The sequence below is a fragment of the Vulpes lagopus genome, chromosome 8, assembly GCF_018345385.1.
Source record: "Vulpes lagopus strain Blue_001 chromosome 8, ASM1834538v1, whole genome shotgun sequence".
Lineage (NCBI taxonomy): Eukaryota > Metazoa > Chordata > Mammalia > Carnivora > Canidae > Vulpes > Vulpes lagopus.
The window spans coordinates 20,298,788-20,322,528 of record NC_054831.1 but is presented as its reverse complement, the minus strand read 5'-3'; the positions used below and the strand labels follow the sequence as shown (position 1 = coordinate 20,322,528).

The window sequence follows — 23,741 nt, the reverse complement described above, 5'->3', positions numbered from 1 at the left end:
TTTTGTGAGAGCTTTAATGGCACAAAATGTTTATAGCTACAAGTTATACATGTCTTGTAAACTGTATATAATGATACAAAGTGCTAACTAAATAGATGAAGAATGCATAATCACTTTGGCTCAGTTAATTCCAATAATTTCAACAACTGGTTCACTTAGAAATGCATCCGACTGGCTAAGTCTTCAATTTTCACTTTTTAGAATAGTAAATACTTTTACTGCAAAATAACTTGTTGCACTTTTCAATGTGCAAGTTTGTGCAGTTTTGCTCATGATTTTATTTACAGATATTTTTAGCCAGTTTTCATCAATCAAGAAAAATGAAGCCTGCCTTTTCATCCCCCAAATTGTAAACAGGTGTAAAGCTTTAAAACATTAATCTTAAAATGTCAACTATTAATTGTTGAAGTCTCCTTTCCAATCATGCAATCTGTTTCTGTTCAACACAAATCTGGGTAGGAGCATAAACATGTATTCCATATGTTAGGGCTATCAATAAATACTGCATGATTTCATCTTAGGAGAAGTTTTACTGTGATCATGTACTCATGTTTTAAGTAATAGTCCAAAATTTCACAGATATTTTAAGAAAAAGGGAAGAACTAAATTTATTCCCAATGTTGAAAAAAATCATAAATATACCCAAGTTCAACCATACTTCTGATAGAATTGCTACTGTAGTTCAAAAGAGGGCAATGTGTTGCCAGTAAAAAAGTTGCTCTTATTTTTAAGGTTAATTTAACTTTTCCCTCCCAGGATACCAACTGTAATACTAGTTGCATATTTAGCAGTTTAACAGTTTAGTTCTTTCAACTTTATCAGCCTTTCCAATTTTACTCAGGCTTTTCAAAATCAGCGGGCCATCAGATTCACTTTCTTTCCAAAGAAATCCAAATATGAACACTTGAAATAAATAGATTACAGAAGGCAAATCAAGTGTTACCAGGTTTGAGAATAAGATAGAAACAAGATATAATAAAAAGATATCTAAAATCATTTAGACATCAAGTGCTAGAAAGAAAACATAAAATAATTCAGAAAACTATTTTGGATATATCATCTTTCTTAAAGATAACCAGCTATATTCTTGAAAAAAGATAGTCAGAAATTAACTTTTTTTTGTTTAACCTGTAGATTATTTTTCACTATAACATGTCCATTTTACAAAACTTGATGTGAAAGACAACAGAGTTAGTTTCTGCAAACTGGCAAAGCTGGTTGCCAGTGTTCTTATCCAAGGCATATCTGATGTGCTTTATTTAATGAATAGATGGCCAGTTTTAAAATTAACAATGGTTCTCTAGTCAATAGTAATGTCTATATCATAAACAGTAATTATTTATATATAAAACATATAATAGTATCCCCTTCAGAGCCATGCTAGGTGTTCCAAAATCCATCAAATCTACTTAGAATAACTGATAATCCTGCTGTTTTCTAACAGTTTGGTCCTAAAGCTTCACATTTTAGAAATGAACAAACAAAACAGAAACAGTCTATTATTGAAGGAAGCTGCCGAGCACTCTGGAACTGCAGGAGTCGAACACGACTGATCAGACGGCCCCGGAGAACATGACCGGTGCCCGCACGGTTGCGGGCACCACCTTGGGAAGCTTGTGCAGGTAAACATTAGAAAGGGAGCAATCCAAAGAAAATAAATGGCATCTTTTTAGAACTTTGTCAACTGTTCCCACAACCCAAGTCTGTTTTTCAAAGTTGCATAAGGGCTTGGAATCACTCTGAAACAATTATCTTCAGAGTTTAAAGTCTTCAGAGTATAAGCGGGGCTTCCTAAAACAAGAAGCCTGTATTTATACCACAAATTGGAACTCATTCCAAAGCCCCTTCTTAAGAATTAAAACAAAAAAACAAAACTTAAAGTCATGAAAAATTCACATGCAGCTAAAGCTAATATGAACGTAAAAATACAAACACACACAAATACCCAAAGCAATTTCATGTTTCTAGGCCTGAGACGTTCCTTAGGAGAAATAAAGATTTTACACCATAGAAAAGACAGCATTACAACATACTAGAATTAAAATCTGCTGATGTAGTTTAGTTCTTATTCTACTTCATACCCATCACTTATGTAGCCTGCCTCCTATAAATTAAAAGGCGCCATTAGGAGGCTGTTTAGACAAAAAGTGGCTCCAAAGCTTGTTTAAAATAATTTTTTATTGCCCAGGATATTTTTTTTTCTTGTGTCTTATTTTGTTTGTTTGTTTTCTTTTTAAACAACTATAAATTCAAGCTTAGGGAAGCTTGCTTTGTCTTGGAAAAAAAAAAACAGTAACGAGAAAGCTGTTCTATCATTTGCTAACCTTATCTCATTTTAAGAGAGAGATGGTAGTCATCTTGCAAGAGTAAAATTTATACCATGAACGATGCAGGTCTAAGTCTGGTGGCACTAAAAGGAGACAATAGCATTGTTGACAAAATTATAATCTGCTGGTGGCATTTGCGGAAAAGAAGCCCTTGCAAATTTCTAAATAACAGTAAACTCTGTTAGGAAATTCTAAAGTGTCTTACAGGCCAAAAAGGGAATGAGGTTAGTAAAATGCCTCAACAGAGTTTGAATAAAATACTGGATTGGAGAGTTACTGGAACTTGGATATGTAAAAATAGGGTGGTAGGTTGGGTCATGCTTACAATGGTCTCAAGTTCAAATAAACTACTGTGACAATACACCACTTCACAGGTCACACGCTTTTCCGGGGCTGTTCTTTCCTTTCCTTCAGTAGGTGCTGGCAGAAGGTGTGCTCAGTCGCTTTCCAATATAGATGCTGAAAGGAAACAGAGTGCAACGTGTCTCATTGGTTTCAATGGCTGCATACCAGCTGTCCACAGGCTGAACTGTACCTAACAACTCTAAAGGTATATGCGCACAGTTCCCTAACACCCTGAAATCACTGCTGACTTACTTAAAACAAGTCACCAGCCAGCCAAACTGGTTTCATGTAATTATGTTTACTCATTAGGCAGGACTGGACAGTATAGGAGCAGTGATCAGACAAAGTAAAACACATCCCTCCAAAGAACAAAGCACAGCCAACTTCCTTTGAGATGCTCCCTTAGAGTGGGCAGAAAGTTCTACTGATATTTCACATACAAAATACAGTAACATGCCAAATTACAAAGCTGCCAGTGCTTTATAGTAGGCTCTTAACTAACCATTTAACTCTTTAGGATGAAGGCCTAATATTACTCTTCCATGCCACGCAAGTATTTTTCTTAAATAACATAAACAGAAGGAAAGGTAAAGCAAATAGGAAGCTAGTCCCACACCCAGTGTCATTAAAACCAACTTTCTCAAATCCTTTTTTTCTACATTCATCTATAACAATACTTATTCCAACATGCGAGAAGATCTGAAGACTCATGAAAGGAAAAGACACTCGAGGTACAAAAAGCAAGTCCTTGAGGGCAAATGAACTACCTGCAGTCAATACTGAAGGGGCATTTAAACTCCTCCCCCTGCCTGCCCTCACACCAACCCCATTCAATACTCACACGCTCCCTGCCTCCACAAACCCCTTCCATCCACTCTGCTGTTTGTGATCACAGCCTTCACCATCACAAAAATAGATCAAGTACCCAGAAAGACAAAAGGAGTCTATGGGAAAGTCATGTGTACGTTTCCACATTTATGACTATAAATCTCTCTCCCATATGCTGAGCTCTCTACAGGGGAAGTAAGGGGTCACATAGCTTTCGCATATTATATAGAGAAAATGACTCTTTGCACATGCTTACAGTCTTTAAAAAAAAAAAAACACCTAGTATTTAACTCCTAAAATCTTTTTTTTTTTTAACTCCTAAAATCTTATAAAAATGGGTTTCCTCAATTGTTCCATCAAGAGAAAAAAGAATTTAAAAGACATGCCAGAAAAATTCATTAGTTACAGGTAAATGTGGGGTCACCTTTAGAAGAATAAATGAAAAGGCTACAAAGAAAAAAAACAGGATCCCAAACCAACCTACCAGTTTCACTCAAAGACTATTCAATAAAACGGTGTATTTTCCCATCTGGGGGAAAAAATGTTCAAATCAACCTCAAATTTATATACTTAAAGGTTTGTTTACTTTAAAACTTAGCTAATCTTGGGATGCCTGGGTGGCTCAGCCATTGAGTGTCCACCTTCAGCTCACGGCATGATCCTGGGGTCTGGGATTGAGTCTCACATTGAGCTCCCTGTGAGAAGCCTGCTTCTCCTTCTGCCTATATCTCTGCCTCCCTCTCTGTGTCTCTAATGAATAAATAAATAAAATATTTTAAAAAGTGTATTAGAGAAAAAACTTAGTTAATCCTGATGAATCACTAAATTCTACCCCTGAAACTAATAATACACTATATGTTAACTAAATCAAATTTAAATAAAAAATAAAAAAGAGAAAAATAAATAAAAATAAAACTTAGCTAATCTTGAGTAATTACAAACAAGAATAAAACACAAAATGAAAAATCAAGCATGGGAAAGCCCACCTAAAGATGATCACTGAGAGGATTAATCTGAACAACTTATTTTCAAATAAGAAAAATCAAACTCCACTGTTAAAAATGCTTACCAGTATAACAACAGTGTATCAGCTTCAACAACTCTTTTAAGCTCTCCCTATTTGCACTAAAACATTAAAAGCAAAACAATACAAACTGTTTCATGCATATCCCCTACATGTGGAAACAGAACAGAGGAATGAAAGGAAAGAAAAACCCATCAGGAGTCCACCAGTACTTACCCTAGCCCCAAAGCCAAAACATGAGAGAGGAAGAGAGACGGAATGAACACTTTAAGGAATTCTGCGGAGAAAATACCCCCTTTCTTCATGGCCCCACTTTTCCTCATGCTTAAAGAGACGGAGCGTTTGGGATGTCTGAAGTGGAACTCCCTGGGGGAAGAAAGGCAAAGGAAGGGGTCAGAATTGCACTTGCTGAGAACTTCCTGGGACCAAGCAGGTCGACACCCTATGAGTGGGAACAGCACCCATTGTGTCCACTGAGGAGACACGTGCAAGGACTTACTTAGGTGGAATGTTTTCAGGTCTACTGGACCAGTCGGACACCCAGTCTACACTTTTCTTCAAAGCATCAACTTCTTTCTCTCCTTCTGCAGCTTCTTCTTCTGACTGCAAAGAAGAATTACAACTTTAAAAAAAAAAAAAAAAAAAAGGAAGACCAACTGTTCCTACTACTAAAGACGAATCTAGACAGAAAATGTAGGAAAACTCTAAGGTTGTGTGTCAGCAATTTTTATGTAAGAAACACGCCAGTATTCTAAAAAGGCTGACCAAAGGATTTGTGATCAGGGCGTTCACTATCTTAAAAGGAACCTGAGTGGGCTTCATTGTTGTTCTATCTAAGCAAAGGATGTGAACCTAAAAAATGTGTACTTTGGGCTGCAATGGTAACTAAAATGTGGAGAGTATTAATAACTGTTGCATCTGGGTGATGCTTACACAGAGGCTCTCTGCAACAGTCTCTTTACTTTTGTTTGCACTTAAAATTTTTCACTAAAAATAAAAAAAAAAACTCCAAAAGTACATGCTAACCAATATAAAGTGATAAGAAAACAAGTAGGAGATATGATGAGGTAATAAATAATAATAGTATTTATTAATCATTCATCAAGAGACAAGCATCATTCTAAGCACCTAACATGCATTAATTTTTACCTGCAACAACACTATAAAAATGAAAATTGTTAATATTCCATTTTACAGATGAGGAAATGAAGAGAAATTCAGTAAGTGCCTGAGGTTCAGTAAATAGTAAGAGACAGGGCCAATATTTAAACCTGGGCAAACTGTCTCAAGAGCACCCAACTCCTAAGCGTTGTTTTACTGCCTGGAAGGAGATTATATTTTTTTAGGCAAATCACTATCTAAACATTTCCCAAAGTTTATTCAAAACTACTTAAGCTAAAAATTTTTGGAATCATTTACTTTATACTGACTTAGAATTTGACATTTTTTACATCAGATAAATGACAAAGAGGTCCTTATTCTTGCTAATGATAACCTACAGTTTCAGGGTGAGAACAAGCAAAATTCCCAATAATAGCTTCTCTTTTACGAGAACCCACAGGAATGAGGTGTTTCTAAAAAATAACAGGAATATTCACTCAGCTTTAAGGAATGTGATGCTAGGACCTCAAACCCAAGGATCTCAAAGCTAAGAATTGTTTTGATCTGTTACTTTGTTTGAATAGGATTCCTTCTTTGACCAAAGGTTTCATTCTTTTCCATAGATAACTATGAAATGCAGGGCTTGATACAGCCATGTGATTCTTTTTGACAGGGCTAGTTCTCTAAGAGCTAGGTGCCCCAGGAAGGCAGTTCAGAGAGTAAAAGGGGCTCTGTATCTAGAGACTATCAAACCGAAAGTAAAATCCCTGTGGATTTTTGCTACTCTGGTAGTATCATTCTTATTTAGTTCTGTCAGACTTGGCAAATTCCACTGAATGACACAATGTAGCCTTTAGGATTAAGCTTTTTCCATTGGGTATTGAGATTACTCAGAATCATGAGTTGGCTCTTTGTGGATTACATCTGAAACCATCCTAAATAAAAAACAATAGGTTGTTAAAATTTACTTATAGATCAGTTTGTGTACACACAATATCTAACTACATTCATCACACTACATGTCACTTCTGCTTAGTTTCCAACTCTGGCCTCACATGCCTCTCCTCAAAACTGCTCAAAGACCGAGGTTTAAAATTGTGAACAAGTTAATATTTCCTATTTTCCAAGAGGATGAAAATGTAATAAGATTTTATGTTCTAATTTTTTTTTTTTTTAAGTCAATGTCACTTTCTCTCAGTTGAGTGAAGCAAAGTTATCTTTGGACTACTAGTAAAAAACAAATTCCCCAAATCAGTTTAGAATGCTTACCTTCAGAACCAAGAATCCTATGCTATCCTCATTTACTACTGCTGTGTGCTTCCCATTATTAATCTTAAATTTACCAGTTTCAGGTTTTAAATTACCTTCCAATCCTGAGAAAAATGCACTTAATATGGTAAAAATGCACTTAATCTAATTAAGTATGATTCATGCTTTTAATTAAATCAATAACCCTTTCTCTACACCTACATCTAAAGAGTCTGATCATTTTAGCCTGTTCTCTGTCCCCTACCTTCAAAGCACTTACATTTTCCTTCCCTGGTCCACATCAAGTTCTCTAGGTCTCTATGTGTGGCTATGCACAGAATAGGGTCCATGGACAGATAAACCCCAGTTTTACAAGGGGGAAACGGTCGGTCATTTTCAGTCTGTATCAGTGACAGTGATATCCAATACTGTGTTGGCCTCTTCAGTCCCAGAAACACACTGCAAAAATGACTTCAAGAGACCTCCGAAGTCTTTTTGGTGCCTTAAAATGGAGGCTCTTGAGGACTATGGTCATAAAAGTATAGTCTGAATGATCCTTTCCTAAATGTATTACGCCTTAGGCTTCCTCATACTGTAGCTCACCAGGAACATCTTAGTTCATTCTCATGACCTTGGGAGCTCTCCTGAAATCAATCCCGTGCACCAACTTATTTTAGTAGATGGCACAGGGGCTACAGGCTCAGACAGCCCTGGTTTCGATCCTGGCTCTATCATCCACTGGCCTTGTGATCTCAGATTAGTAATTAAATGAAGACAAAGCCCCACTTCTCCTATTTGTTCTTGGAGCTAATATCACCTCTTTCACTAGACTGAAAACACTGAAAGTGGGAAAAACCTTTTTTAAAAATAAATTTAGCATATAAAATATATCTAATATATATTAGTGTCTTTCCTTCCTTCTCTCGGAAAAGGCTGAAAATGTCCTATATTCCTTGTATAGACATATGTAAAAATGTTCGGTAAGAGTAAGTCCCATGACAGAGTCCTGTGGTAAATGCTTCTGTTTGGTAATCCTAAATTTGCTTCTCATTTAAGAAAAATATCCACTCTCCCAAACCCTAATGTTAATTTTTATTTTATTTATTTTTATTTATTTATTTTTATAGATTTATTTATTTATTCATGAGAGACACAGACAGAGAGGCAGAGACACAGGCAGAGGGAGAAGCCCTTTTGAAAGTTTAAATAAATCACACTATGGATTTCTCTCTTATTAAAAGTCTTACTCTAAAAAAATAAAAATAAAAAAAAAATAAAAGTCTTACTCTAAAAAACATATTTTTCTTAAAGGACTTAAGACTGCTTTTCCAAAGACTTAACTGTGTTTAAATGGACTGCTTTGTTAATATCGCTTACCAACAACGTTGATGATAACTAATGTTCTTTTAGGTACCGGTTTCTGAATTGGGACCACACTAGCAATACGACCATAATCCAACATGGAAGCCAAACATTTTACATTTTCTCTCCTGAATTTCACAAATTCTTCTGGAATTCTAGGATGGATGCAGTCAGCTCTACGATTCCATTTAAATTCAATCATCAGTTAAGGCTAATTGTTCACTGCCACTCCATGAATCAGGATAGCACTTATCAAAGTATTCCATTAGGTTGTTAGGGGGAAAAGTATGTGTGGAAAGGGAGGGAGGTCTAAGATCAAATAGGCTTGGGCAACACTTGGTTTAAACAGATTATTCCAGTGCTCACTTTGGCAGCACATATACTAAACAGATTATTCTACTACAGAGATTGTCAGAGCCTTTAATGTGCTATGTGCTGTAGCTACTGGCAGGACGGGGGGAGCAGGGTGAAGGAGCCCAGGGACTGTATTATTTCCACTTAACTTCAGAACTATCACATGGAGGAGCTTCCCATTAAGCAAATGTTCCTCAAAACACATTCAAAAGAATGCTAATTTAGATTTTTCAACTTGTGTGTACAAAGGGCAGTATGAATTGAGGACATCTTCCTAAAGGAAGACTATAACAAAGAATTACTTTCATTTCTCTTCCCTGAAATTCCTTAGTACGCTTTTGCCATGGAAACTATGTATTTTCTTCTTCACTAGTTACAGCTTATGCACATGGCAAAACGGACATACATTAGTCAGCAATTCAACAGCAGTCAGAACATCTCCATACACGTGAGCCTCCTCTATGATACAAAGCTCATCATTAAATAAATTTATATTCAATCTGTAGATTTTCTAGGTTTCAGAGAACAGTATAAGTAGAACATGGGAAAAGCAGGGAGGAACTGTGCAGCCTCATGAAACAGAAAAAATACTGGGTGGACCCAAAATATTATGCACAATATTTCTAGTGCGAAGGCAGAACAGGACATTGTATACAGCAAACCCCACAGAACAAAGTTTCTGTCCAAATGCATTTAAACACTCCTTTAACAAATACTCTGCTAGCACATGAACTCGGTAGAAAAAGGCAATGGTTCTTGTCCTCATGAATTTGCACTCTGGCACTTTTAGGTGAGCTGACACATCACTAAAGTCAAGGTCTGGCCATGAGCATTCTAAATTGTTAACTACAGGGACGCCTGGGTGGCTCAACGGTTAAGCATCTGCCTTCAGCCCAGGGCGTGATCCTGGAGACCTGGAATCAAGTCCCACGTCAGGCTCCCCGCATGGAGCCTGCTTCTCCCTCTGCCTGTGTCTCTGCCTCTCTCTCTCTCTCTCTGTGTGTGTCTCTCACGAATAAATAAATAAAATCTTTAAAATAGTTAACTACAAGTACTTACTTATCATAAATTTCAAATTATTAACCATTGTAGGCTTTTAATACTATTATCCATCCATTTTATTAACAATGTCAACTCCTAGTAAGCTACATTTATCTTCTTTAAGGAACCCTGTAAAATTTAGATGAATTTTATCTCTAGCTGTTGAAATTTGTCTCAAGACACTGTTTTGATTTCAGATGCATAGAAAGTTTTCATGCCGAGTTCTACAACTTTCCTTTTCATTCATCTTGTGAGCTTAAATAAAATATCTGTTCAGCTATTTATAAACTCAAGAAACTAGCCTGGGATACTGGAATGAAATATTATAGACAAGAATTTTCCAATTCTTTTAGAGTGATAGGGCCCTAACCTCTCAGGCGCAAAGGAGTACAATAAGGGCTGTATCATCCTAAGTAAATTCCACAATCAGAAACTGAAAACAGCTTCAAACTACTTTTTAAAGTCTTCTTATTCTTTACTTTAGTAAAACATACTTATTTAGAAGCTCACTCTTTTCCTAATTATCTAGTGTACATTAGAAAAACAAGTACAGACACACCATCTGCATGTGCGCGCACATACACACACCATCTGTGTGTGCACACACATACCTGAGAGCTATGGTCTCTGCTGGTGTGCATCTCCACATCAAACATAATCTGCCCATCTTCTTGTGGGGAAGGGCTAGAAGAGAAAGAATTTAACCATTAGTTTTAATTCTCATTTTGTCAAGTAAATTAACCTTCACTGGAAATTAGAAAATTGAAAGTTACAGTAGTATGCCTTTGAAAAAGCAGCAAATCAAAAAGTATTATCTTGACCCTAAAGAAAAAATGAAATTGAGCACTCTTATTCCCAAAATGTTCTGGAATTTTACGATGGTGATAAATTCCTTTGCAAGGATAAATTTTCTTATTTTTACTCTTTTTCCAATAAAGGTACAATGATCTTCAAATTCAGAAACCTAGTTGGTTTTTTTTTCTCAAAGTTCTTTCATCATTAAATAATTCATCATCAGCAAGTCTTAAAATGTGAAAGCAGTTTTCCTGAGAGTCCAGCTGGTTGCCAGCCTCCTGAGCTTTCTGGGTATAATCTGAAACTGGCCCCTTTATGAGGGTGCAACGAGAGGGAAAGAGGCAGACCATTCCAGGGTGGTAGGTGGCAGCTTTAAAGAGCAAGGGAACTTATAGACAAGGCTTGTCTTGGAGTGACATTAAGGTGAACAGACCACACAAGCCTGCCAAATCTTAGAAGTTTATAGAAAGGCCTTAATTGAGTTTAGTCACATATACCATTCAAAAAGTCTCAACATCACATTTCTGTCTCAAAGCTGTATTCTTGAGGCAGCTTCTGGGAGCAGGGAAAGCAAGCGGAACGTACATTCCAAGGACAAAGGAGGAGATGGGGAGCCTCTAATTGCCCAAGTCCAGCTCCAGGGTCAACCTGCGATCACATATTCTCAAACACCTTCCCCCAACACTCTTTCAAAGGGTCTTCAGGGTTAAACTGTTTTCATGATACTATTATGATTTATTTGCCTTTTTCATTCTTACTGTCATATCTGTCATTCTTATTCTATGTACAGTGAAATTTTCCAAAGGCTACATGATGTGTTTTATCACTACAGACTGAATGCAAAAGCAAATGAGAATCTAGCTGTTATTTATTAAGTTAGATAGAGAGATTTGTAAAAATGTAAAATAATGCTGCTAGTTCAAATTTTTTTTTGGTTATGAAAAGGTTATTTTTCATTTCAAAAAGTCACTTATACTGAAATGTAATGGGTTCATTACTGTTGAATGAATCGTATTTTTAAATTTTGTTTCATTTCTAGTATAGTTAAATATCAAAATAACCACATAAACAAAAGATCTTTGGGGGTCCTAGTAATTTTTAGGAATGTAATGGAGTACTGGAGACCAGAACCACTATTCTACTTATTTCAGAAATATCTACTTTGAAATATTTCAGAGTTATTATATAAGCTCATATATGGATACAAGACCTTCAATGAAAAGTATAAGATATATTCCCAGAAGTGATAACTTACAGATAAACTTTTAGATAAGAACACATGCTCCAAAATACACTTGATGTGATAGATGAATACAACATGCTAAATTCTATGTTTAATGTTATTAATGATTTCTTGTGTAATCACAGTAGGTAACTAGATTTTCCACTACACACCCCACCCTGCCAAAGTCTAAGACCAAAGGAGGGATGAAAATGCTCCAGGCTTAACTGGTTTAAAGGAGTAGATGTTATCTGTTAAAGCTATCAAGAGTACGTGTACAATGTTAACATATAGAGATGATGTAGAGACAGACTCCAAAATAAATAAGATCATCCAAAATGTGTCAGACTGATTTGGCCTAGGAGCCTCAGACTATTCTAACTGACATACAAGAGCCCCAAATCGGGATAGCAAAAGAGAGAAGCTGGTTCTGTATCATGTAAATACATTAGCATATTTAGAAAATTTTTTTCTTGAGGTAGAAATCTCAGGCGAGAGCACAGGAACCACGTGGAAGGAGGCACTCTTGTCCTCAGTTTACGGTCGTTATGCTCATGTATCACTGTTTCGTTCACAGCCAGAGATCAAGTTAAGGGCCAGCCTCACATAGCCAGGAGCAGGTCAGGGCAGCAGAATGACATGGTCAAGAACCCTACAGATGCACTGCTCTAGTTCTATATTCTTATTTATCACTGGCACCAATCTCACTCAGAGAAATACTAAACATTTCACTGGTAAACGGTTTACTACTTCTAACAATTGGGAATGCATTAGAGTTTCAACCCTGGCTCACGTTAGAATTAGCCAGGGAGCTTTTAAAATATCCTAATGCCTCTACCCCACCCCTGACAACATACTAAGAATCTCTAGGGATGTGGCCTGTGCGCTGGTATTTTTAAAAGCTCCCTGGGTGTATCTAGTGTGTAGGCTGAGAACTCTTGCAATAGGGTAAAATGCAAAACAAAACACATAGGGGATATGATGGAAATGTATCTCTGGAATAATTTTTAAATTGAAAATATGGTTGACCCTTGAACAATGCAGGGTGCCAACCCTACCCTGCACAGTCAAAAATCTGTGTACAACTTCTGACTCCCCCAAAACTTAATTACAAATAACCTACTACTTTTGACAAGAAGCCTGACAGATAACATAGTCAATTTACACATATCTTGTATGTATTCCTACAATAAACTAGGCTAGAGGAAACAAATGTAAAAAAAAAAACCCTTAAGGGAAAGAAATGACATTTACCATACGATACTGCACTTTATGGAAAAAAATCCACATGGCTGTGCAGCTCAGACCCATATCATTCAAGGGTCACTGTATATATAAGCTAGCTTTGGGATGAATATCCAACAATCCTAAAATGTTCCCACCTACAAAAAACATTTCTCAATGACTTCAGATATGGAGATGCATGCCAATCCAAATGATATGAATTTTGGAGACATTTTAAAATGTTAAGATGTGTTAGCACAGGAGAGTATTACTGAGTTGGAGTCGCAGGCCTTCTCTGAAAAATGACCAGGAACCCAGATCCTAAACATACATAAAGTGAGGGACAGGAAAATGTTCAAAAGCACATGCCACACCTCGCTTCAGGTGTTTAGAAACCTAACTTAAATGTGGTCACGGGAAGGTAAATTCATATTTGATCACAAGTATAACTACTAACCAGGAATGAAATGAGACGACCAGAAAAGCAAGCAGGTGACTTTTTCTCTGCTCAATGACAATAGCAAGTGAACAACAGGTTAAGAGGCACACTGATACCAATGCTCAAGGGTCTTGTACTTGAATGCATAGTAAGAGCCTCATAAAGAGGCCTAGAACAAGCAGAAAACTTCAGAAACCTATTACAAGTCCCAAAATATAAATGTAATATAACATAAACTTCATTCTGAAAGACAGACGAATGCTGTTGCAACTGGAATCAATGGCAAGCTGTTCAGCAAAGAGCCATCTGCTCTGCTTCTGCTCAGAACAAGAGCCATCCCAGGCTACTAAGAAGCACAGGGACAAAGGCAGGGATGAGATGGGGTGGCGGGGGTGCACAGTGTGCTAGAGCCAGCAAACCAATCCTCTGCTTCCTTGGTAACATCACTGGATTATAAGATATCCAGGAACTTCAGACATGACCGAACTTCTGTTTCTCTTTTTAAATTTATCCTGACAAATAAAATATGCTATATATGCAATTTTTACAAAGTACAAAAATATTCAGAAGAAAAATATCCATAATTCCATCTCTTAGGGATAATCACTTTTATTTTTAGTATACATTTTTAAGTGTTTCCTTAGTCTTTTTCCTTATGCATCTGCATTTTCTACATGACTAATGTCAGTTAACTCTTAATTAACCAGATCATCCTTTATCCCATAGTGCTAACAGTATGGCTGTCATCAGACTAAGAAGTGTCAGGTATACCACCATGTATTTAACACCTATCCCTCAAGAAAAAAATAAAGCTTACACTGAAAAACAAATGAGCAATTCGGTTTTATTCCACTCATACATATCACTGTATCCTTACTCTTTCACCAAAGGCAGCCCTTCATCAATGGAATTACTTTCCCCAAGTCAAAAGTAGAAAAATGAGGTCTGAAAATAAGGTTCCGCTGAAGAAACAGGATGGTCTTCCAAATTAGCCATCTTTGCAGACCTTGTGTGGTCTGCATACACCATACAAATACTGCTGTAACTTGAATCAACCACCAGTTCCTATGACTCAAACATGTTACTGAGGGTCTGCTACACACCAGTACCATGATTGTCAAGGGTACAAAAGAGATGCACCATGCCTTTTGGAGCCTCATCGTCTGGAAGGGGGGACAGATACATAAGAGATAACTGACAGAATGTGATCTGTGAAACAGGGTCACAAAGGAAAACTGGAGAAAGTTTGTTAATTCTACAAGTAAACATTTATGCCATTGACTTTTAAACTGATAAACATCAAAAAATGATACAATCTGAATAAGGAAATTGATTTAATCTAGGGAAAAACACCAGGCACTCAAATATTTGTCAATTAGCTATCTGATTTAAATATACATGCTGCAGTAAATCAAGAGTCCTTTTTTTAAAAAAAGATTTTATTTATTTATTCATAAGAGACAGAGAGAGAGAGAGAGGCAGAGACACAGGCAGAGGGAGAAGTAGGCTCCATGCAGGGAGCCCGATGTGGGACTCGATCCTGGGTCTCCAGGATCACGCCCTGGGCGGAAGGCAGACACTCAACCACTGAGCCACCCGGGCGTCCCAGGAGTCCTATTTTGTCAAATGAGAACAAAACCAGATTTTTTTTTTTTTTTTGGTGAGAATTAACCTTATAACCCATCTGTATGGATCTCACTTACCTGTCACAGTGAGAACTGGCTCTTGAACTACTCTGTCCTGATTCATGCTGTGCATCCAAAAGAATCTTCTCCATGTCTCCATTGTGGATAGAGGATGAGGAAGGTACATGTTCTAGCCCCCCATTTTTCCCATTGCCATTATCATTGCCATTGCTGCTGTTCATGGGTAGCTCCACCCAGGAACCTGTTGGACAAGTCAGATAGCTTAAGTTAACCACAGCAGAACCAAACTCTGTCATGTGCGCACAGATGCGAATGTGGTGAATTCTGATAAGAGTTCTGTCTCGCCTCAAAGCAAATCCAAGAGTATTCTGAAGAAAATAAATAAGGAGCAACAGAAGTCTAAAAATACATATAGTTTCTCTTCCTGAAGTGGCTCACGCAATCAACCAATTTAGAAGAAGCTGGAACTCTACAACGAGGATCTTAGAAATGTGCCTTTCAGCCAATTTTCTCTCTAGTTAAAGCTTAGTTTATATCACTGAAAACTTTGAGAGTGCTTTTCAAAAAATAAATGGTTACTTTATTATTACTTATCCTTAATATTTTAAACATACATCTGTTTAAAATAATATATACCTATTTTTCTCACAGTCTACTTCAATTAGTTAGTTGTATCCTCCCCAGATGAAATAAACCAATGGCTTAGAAACTTTATAAAAAAATATCTAAAGAAGTTAACAATTGTCCTAATTAGCACAACTGAACTTAAGTTCCCATAGAACTTAAATTCAATCATAAAATTTTCAACTTGTGTACAAATGTGCAGCCCAAAATTAATGCTCTTAATTTTATTTATTTATTTTTAAATGCTCTTAATTAAATCCAGGGACAACACCAAAAATTCTGAAAAAAGCTTTCTCTCTATCCCACACATTAGCTTCTTCCATTCCTTTATGCCTCACCTCGTTTCTATTCTCTCCCTTATGCACTAGCCATACCTTGTAGATTTGTCCTTTCTTCTCTCCCACGACTTCCTATTTCCTAGGTTTCATTAAGCCTTGTTGGTTTGGGGGGAGAAACTACACATCTGTACAGGAGACAGGTTTTCTCAGGCCAACAGTCAAAGAGGGTGGAGCCATAGAAAAGGGGATGTGGTCCTGGTAATTTGGATAGCTCTTGAAAATATTTCTTATTGGCTCAATGAGTTTGCTGATCACCTTAAGGTGCTTTAATTTTAATAAAAATTGATAATAGTAGCCACTAGACCAACTTCACAACAAAGACAGTGGAGGATTTTCTTCATAATTTCCATTCCTTACAACAAATTTTGTTTTAGAAAATATCACCGAGCAGTTTGGGAGGGCCATTCCTCCAAACTCTCAAGAGAAGTGTAGAGTTTTGTGACTGAACAGCCCTCCACCAGTAAATCAGAAAAACCACCCAGAGAGGCTCAAACCCTAAACACACTCTCAATGAGGTAAAGACTATTCTAGATCCAAAGTGAACTCAACATCATCCTCATATAAAGGAAAAGCTCAAAGGCAGACCTGGCTGGAAATCTGACTCCACCACCTACTCTCTGCCTGTCTGAGCTTCAGTATTCTCATTTGTTAAACAGATATAAAAATACAGACCTCTACTTCTCAGAGCTGCTCTGAGGATTAAACATAGGACATAGGTAAAGTGCCCAGTAGGTAGAAGATATTCAGCTACCCACTAGTTAAACAAGTTTATATTTGTCAAATACTTAGAACAGTGTTTGCTAAATAAAAATGAGGTTACCCTTTCCTTCTTTTCCCTCAAAGGCAGTTCCAGTGGGTGTCACAGTCCCATAACTGCCACCAAATCTCTGGGACTGTGCTGCCAAACAACACAGTTGTAGGACATCTGTGTGACCTCATTCTATACACAAAAATGGACACACACAAGACAGAACTTAAAAGGGATTAACAAATTCAACTAGCAAAGCTAAGACAGATTTTTAACACTAAAGGTAATTTAACTAAATAACTTGGAGTGTCCCTGGAGTAAATAAGAAATATGCCAAAAGCACCCCTAAATTTAGAGTTCTGCAAGCATTTTAACTGGAAAGACAGAAAAAGAAAGAGGTATATGATCAATTTCTTCATACTCATAGTGTTTTCTAGAATTTTCAAGCTCTTTTTAAACCAACAAATCCGTTCTTCTTGTACAAAGGCCCAAAGTGCAAAATAAAACAAACAAAAGACCTGAGCTGCTCTGAGTAGAAGAACTAAGGAACCAGGAGTTCCCTGATGGGTCTCTGGGGAAGCCAGTCTTCCCAAAAATATTATTCATGTTCACTTCGAGTAGCTGATCAAAGAGAAAACCCACTGTAACAGTATCAGCTTTTCCAGACCTTACTTTTTTGAAGGACTTCCAGACCAGTATCTAAATTCTACTTTCTGCATTAAAAATATGTGAGCAATCATCACCTCATGGACTTGAGAAGACATAACTTGGAAAAACTTAGTAAAAGTGATCTCTGTGACTGGCTTTACATTCAGCATAATTGAGGCCATTTCTACTTAAGGCAGACAATATTAATCTGGCACATATTAATACGGTGATTAAGAGCACAGACGGAAGGCCAACTCCCACTCTATGACTTACAGCCTAGACAGGTTACTTAACCCCTTAACAGTTTTCTTGTCTGTAACTTGGGGATAATAATTATATCTACTTCATAAGGTTGTTAGAAGGTTGAAATGAATTCAGCATGGAGAAGAATAAGGAAGGTCACTAGTACATGGTAAATGCTACATTATTACCTGCTATTATACTCTGGTTTTAAAGAAATTTTTCTTGTTGCGAAAATGTGTTTCTTGAAAATAAACCCATGTAAAGTACAAATACCTTTCCTCTCAATCTCCTATTCCTACTCTCAGAGAAATCCACTTTTAAGAGATTCATATGTAAACTTTCAGAGCTTTTTCAATTAAATATAGTTCAGTTTTTTTGCTGTTTACAAAAAGTTGAATTGTATTATACATATTTTTCTGTAAGAAGTGCTTCTTCCCTAACAACTTATAAATGTCTTTCAATGTCAATGTATGTTATCGTACTTTATTCTTTTAAATTGCTTTGCATCTCAACATCAGGATATGCCATAGTTTAACCATTATCCAAATGTCAATGGTTAACCATTACACAAACTATTTCTAATATTATGTTACTACAATCAGGTCTTCAATGGAGGATAATTTGACAATATGCATTAAGACACCTAAATGGGAGGCCTGGGTGGCTCAGTGGTTGAGCGTCTGCCTTTGGCTCAGGACGTGATCCCAGAGTCCCAGGATTCAGTCTGGCTCTGCCTATGACTCTGTCTCTCTCTCTTTGGGTCTCTCATGAATACATAAATAAAATCTTAAAAAAAAAAAAAGACACCTAAAAAGGTATAATTCCCCTAACAATTCTCTTCCAGAGAGATCATCTATGGAAATAAACATTATTGCAGAGAAAGTTATTCGCACAGATATTAAAAGTTTCATCTTTTGACTACACTGGGGGGGGGGGGGGACTTGTCTTCCTCAAGAGATGGACTACACATGCTTTTCATTACCTACTTCATTCCTGATTTACAGCTTCAGAATTTCTTAATGTTCTAACTCTATCAGTTCTCACAAAGTCCCCTTCTACTTGGAAAGGAAACAAGACATGAGGATTGTGCTGTTCAAGCAATACAGAGTAGAAAAAAATCTGAGTAAATTTCATTCCTAATAATTAGGCTTTAAAATGAGAAATGGCAGGCTCTTCTTGTTATGTTATTTTAAAAGATTTTATTTATTTATTCATGAGAAACATAGAGAGAGAGGCAAATAAGGCAGAGGGAGAAGCAGGCTCCCTACAGGGAGCCTGATGTGGGACTTGATCCCAGGACCCTGAGATCACAACCTGAGTCAAAGGCAGACACTCAACCACTGAGACACCCAGGTGCCCTCTCCCTTAAAGATTTTAATATACTTATTGATGAGAGACACAGAGAGCGAAGCAGAGATACAGGTAGAGGGAGAAGCAGGCTTCCTATGGGGAGCCTGATGGGGGACTTGATCACAGGACCCCGGGGTCATGACCTGAGCCAAAGGCAGACATTCAACCACAGGTGCCCTCTACCTGTTACATTAAAAGATGACTTACAAAGTGAAAAGTGTTTTCATGCCAGAATCTATATCTATATATATATATGTATATATATATATACACAATACATGAGACATTTTCTAGTTTAAGTCTTTAAGAATTGCTAAGAGAGTCAAAATTGCTAAGAGATTCACACTTCCACATTTTGTAATATAGCACATCGTGAAGGTTGGTCCAGTAATTGTGATTATATTCATGACTGTATGTTGTATATACTCTGTATAGTTTTATAATCACTAGTTTAATCCTCTTGCAAGAAGGGGAGTGGGAGAGCTGAGGGATAGAGGAAGAGAAAGAAGGAAGAAGAGTCTCTCATTTTTTCCTACAACTTTCCAAGGTCCCATGTGTAACTCTTCTCCTAACCAGGGTAACACATTTCATTATGTCTTATATTCTCTCCTTAAAGCCTTTATTTTATTTCAAGCACCTGATGCTCCAATCCAGACCAAGAACAGTCACTGACATTCTTCTTAAAAAAAAAAAAAAAAAAAGAAGTTGGTCATTTTGCACAAGTGGGTACTTACACCCGGTAACTTAGGTATTCAAAACAGTATCATGAAGCAATGAAGTTTCACATGCCATAGCCTTAAAAGCCTTCTCACCATACTGGGGAAGCCAAGTAATCATGGTTGAAGATGTTTTAAAAAGGAAAAAAGAAAAGAAAAAAAGTCTGTACTTCCTACATTAAATAATAAGAATTTTACTACTGCCTTGATTTTTTTATTACCTACAGGATTATATAGCATTAATGCCCTATACAAATATTCTTAAGTAACTTGATAGCTTTCTCAAGAATAAAACTAAGACTGGAAACTGGAAAAACATCATTTTAACTTTGCCGGTAGTTCAGATATTTGTCTACTGATTTGTAAGGAAAGTGAACAGTTCCCCTACAATGGTGAACTAAAAAAAAAAAAAAAATTTAAGTTAAATTAAAAACTCAGAAAAATATTTCACTATTCCAAATATTTCCATAATTTGCTGTTAAAACTCTGTTTTGACTCCTGAACTGAAGAAAAATCCCAAACCACAGATAATCTGTACAATGAGTTCATCTCCTGTGTTTCATAGTTGTGCAACTTTACCCAACAAAGAACTTCAACTTATCAGCAATTTGGGTAGTATTAGATGTCTGAATAAGTTGTTTTGCCCAGTGCCCAAAAATCACTTGAAGGAATCAGGAAAGCTTCTTGTTTTGTTTGAACCACTGTTGTATAATGAACTGGGGGGGGGGGGGGGGAACCAAACAAACAAACAGAATAAAAAACTAAAGGGGAGAAATTAAATATGGCACTGCCTAAAAGCTTTTCAGTAACTTTTCAAAGCTCACCCTACCCAAAATAAAATACTTTATATCTATCTAGATTTCCCAAAGCAACATTTTGATATCACACAGAGACTGAGTGTTCTTCCACTTTTGTTAAGAGCTAATATAAACGTAGCAGCAACTGATTGGCCAAAAACATCAAATACTTCACAGGTCTGTCAGACACAGAGATAAACATCACATACAGCTCAACAAATCCCATTTGTTGCTGTTTTTGTTAAATGGTCAAAGGAAACTAAAATTCCTTTTTTTTTTCCTGTGCAATCATGTAATCATACCAACCAAATAGCTAACTTGTAAGTACTGCAGGAAAACAGTGAGTACAAGTAAACAGTACTTTTTACTCAAGTAAAAAGAGCCAGATAGGCAGATCACCTCTGTACATTAGGTAAAATAACATACTGAGGGAATAGGAAACACACGTAACCAGGAGATTCTGAGCTACTGACGTGTCCTGAAAAGTACACTAGATCTTTTGAAAGTAAAAAAAAAAATCTCAGCTCTAGATCCTAGCCTGCTGTGAACATGGACAACACACTTTTCTCTTGTTCTCTTTACCAGTAAATAACAGAGACAAGCTACCTCTAAAGTCTCTTCCCATTCTAAAAAATTCCATGCTTCTAAAAGAGTGTGCTAAAAACGGGTGAATACTGTTTTAATTGCACATTAACAGATGAAGCAAATAACGTTTGAGGATACATAAATTAATCCTTACTGTGGGAAATAACATCTTACATTCCAGAACATAAAAAAAGACACTTGAGTTTCAAAAACTCAACATCTAAGAAAGTTATCCATCAAAAGATGGTACAGTAGCAACAAACAATGAATCTTAAACATCTTGAAATACTCAAATTCTGGGTGGCTCAGTGGTTGAGCCTCTGCCTTCAGCTCAGGGTGTGATCCCCGGGTCCTCGGGAGGGACCAAGTCCTGCATCAGGTTCCCCTGCAGGGAGCCTGCTTCTCCCTCTGCCAGTGTCTCTGTGTCTCTGATGAATAAATAAATAAAATCTTAAAAAAAAAAAACAACCTTCAAATTCTAACCCCATCTTGTGGGGACAGGAACTCTTTTCTCTAAAATAATTTTTAGGCCATGTTGGAACACCTCCTTCTTACGAAGGAGGTTGCAATGCCTCTGAATGCTATTTAAGCATCCAAATGATTTTTAAACGATTTCATCTAGCCATATGCTAACCGTCCCAACTGCCTCTTTCACGAGATCAACTGCAGAAAGGTTAGGCAAGAATCTTTGCAGACCCCTGAGCTTTCAAGACAACCGGGAAAAACCTTATGGACAAGATGTCTGAGCACCAGAATGTTATGATGAGCAACTGGAGTTGGTCGTAAGTCAAATACTGCATATTAACTTCCAAGAGCCCTGATCACTGACGGGATCAGTGTGGTTTTAATCCCGTTCCTGAATATTCATTGCCCCAGATTCCATGATTTATGCTATCTTGGATCCTTCAAGAGGCTGTTCACGAAAGGTTTTCAGGGTACACAACTCCATCCATCGTTTCAAAAACAAAGCAAAAAAAAAAAACCAAAAAAAAACCTCACTTGGGCCAACTCTCAAAAAAAAAAAAAAAAAAAGTAGCAGAGTCGCCTGACCCCCCCCCCCCCACGCGACACAAGTGACCACCAAATTACCAAATGATCTTCCCGACCCGCCTGTGGTTAACAAAGGAAGGGAACAGGAGGGCTCAGGTTCCGAGCCCGCGGGGAAGGGCGAGCGGGAGAGCTGGGGTCGGCCGGGCCTGAGCACCGCCGCACACCTGGCCTCCCGCGCGTCCCCCCGCCGCCCCTTCCCTAGGCCCGCCGCCCGCGTCCATCCCCCAGCGTCCCCGCTGCACGTCCCCATCCCTGCCCACGTCCCCTCCACCGCCCGCTCCGCCCACCCCGCTCCGCGCGCCCCAAGGCCCGCCCCCCCGGCGCTCCGATTGGCTCTGCCCAGGGGCCCACCACAGGTGGGAGCGGCTCGCCCCCCTTCCGCTCCCACCCACCTGCCCGCTCCAGCTCGAACCCAAGCAGCGCCCCCACCGAGACCCCAGGACGGAGGGGAGACGGGGCCCGAGGAAGACCGGAGCGCCTCCTCCTGACAGGTGACGGGAGCTGTCAGTCACCCGCACATCCTCAGCGCTGGCCAATGAGCTGCCTTCTGCTCCCGCCCCCCCCGCCCCCCGCGCGGAGCTGGCGGCGGCGGCGGCGGCGGCCGGAGCAGCTCCTCCTCCCCCATCCTCTTCCCCGAGCCCCCCCCGCCCCGGCCCAGCACTCACTGTTGAGCCCGGCTGGCGGGGGCAAAGGCTGTTCACCTTCCTCGCAGTTGTTGTTGTTGTTGTGCGGGGGCGGCGGCTGCTCTACTAAATGAGACGACATCGTCGCGCTGCCGGAGGAGCCGCGGCCGCAGCAGGACCGTCTCTGGTTCTCGGGCAGCAACACAACAAGCCGAGTCCCCCGCCCCCTTTTGTGCGCCTGCGCAGTCCCTCCCCCGCCTCTGACGTCAGGGCCCGCTCGGGCCACGTGATGACAACACAACAAGCGGCGGGGCGGGGAGGGGGCGTTCCCGGGCGGGCTCCGGACCCCGAGACGCGGGAGTCGCGCTGACACGCGCGCCTGGAATGAGTTCCTGCGTGTCACCTGTACAGGCCTGGTGGAGTGACCAACGCGGCTGGCACGGAGATAGAGCTTAGGGAGAAATGTGTAACGAGGAGGCGTGGAGGTAGGTGCTCCGCGTTGGCGCCCACGTCCCCTCCAGCATCTCCTCCACCACGTCCTAGCCAATCCCGGAGCGTTTCTTTTCCCACGTCCAGAAGGACTCATTTCTGTGATAGGTATCCTGGTGACACAAAGGAAGCAGAATCCCCGGCGCCTCCCTGTCCTACACCTAAAGCAAAGCTGGCGGTACATGAATGCTCTGATCGGGGAACAGTGTAAGGCAGGCCAGAATTTTTACTTGTTAAAGATTTTTTTTTTTAATGAGTTTTAAATTACACGTGTAACACGTGATCCTTGTTTAAAAAAAAAAGGTAAAAGTTGAATATATAAAAAAAAATAAAAATAAAATAAAATAAATAAATAAATAAATAAAAGGAAAGTTCCAGGAAAACATACAGTAGAGAATAACCACCTGAATTCCATCAGCCTATTTCTGGGGCTTGACATGGGAAGCCATGTTCCCCATACCTGGGTGACAGTAAACTGCTTTATATTCCCCAACACTCCACCTATTTCATATATCCATGTCTTTGTCCTTTCCTTGGTCTGAGCGGCATGCATTTCTCTCAGTCACTTGTCTTT

At 38.6% G+C, this 23,741-nt stretch overlaps 1 protein-coding gene across 2 annotated transcripts; it reads right to left on the bottom strand.

The window, feature by feature from the left end:
- On the bottom strand, positions 1-22,915 carry BNIP3L (BCL2 interacting protein 3 like). Of its 2 annotated transcripts, none has more exons than XM_041767861.1 (6): positions 22,721-22,915; positions 15,014-15,197; positions 10,242-10,314; positions 5,024-5,127; positions 4,741-4,890; positions 1-2,786 (listed from the first exon to the last, which is right to left on the bottom strand). In XM_041767861.1, the coding sequence occupies exons 1-6, from the start codon at positions 22,818-22,820 to the stop codon at positions 2,738-2,740; spliced, it is 660 nt and encodes a 219-aa protein (XP_041623795.1). In that variant the 5' UTR covers positions 22,821-22,915; the 3' UTR covers positions 1-2,737. The 2 variants fall into 2 exon arrangements, with proteins under 2 accessions (XP_041623795.1, XP_041623796.1); XM_041767862.1 differs by lacking the exon at positions 22,721-22,915 and adding an exon at positions 15,955-16,067.
- Between the last annotated feature and the right edge of the window lie 826 nt (positions 22,916-23,741).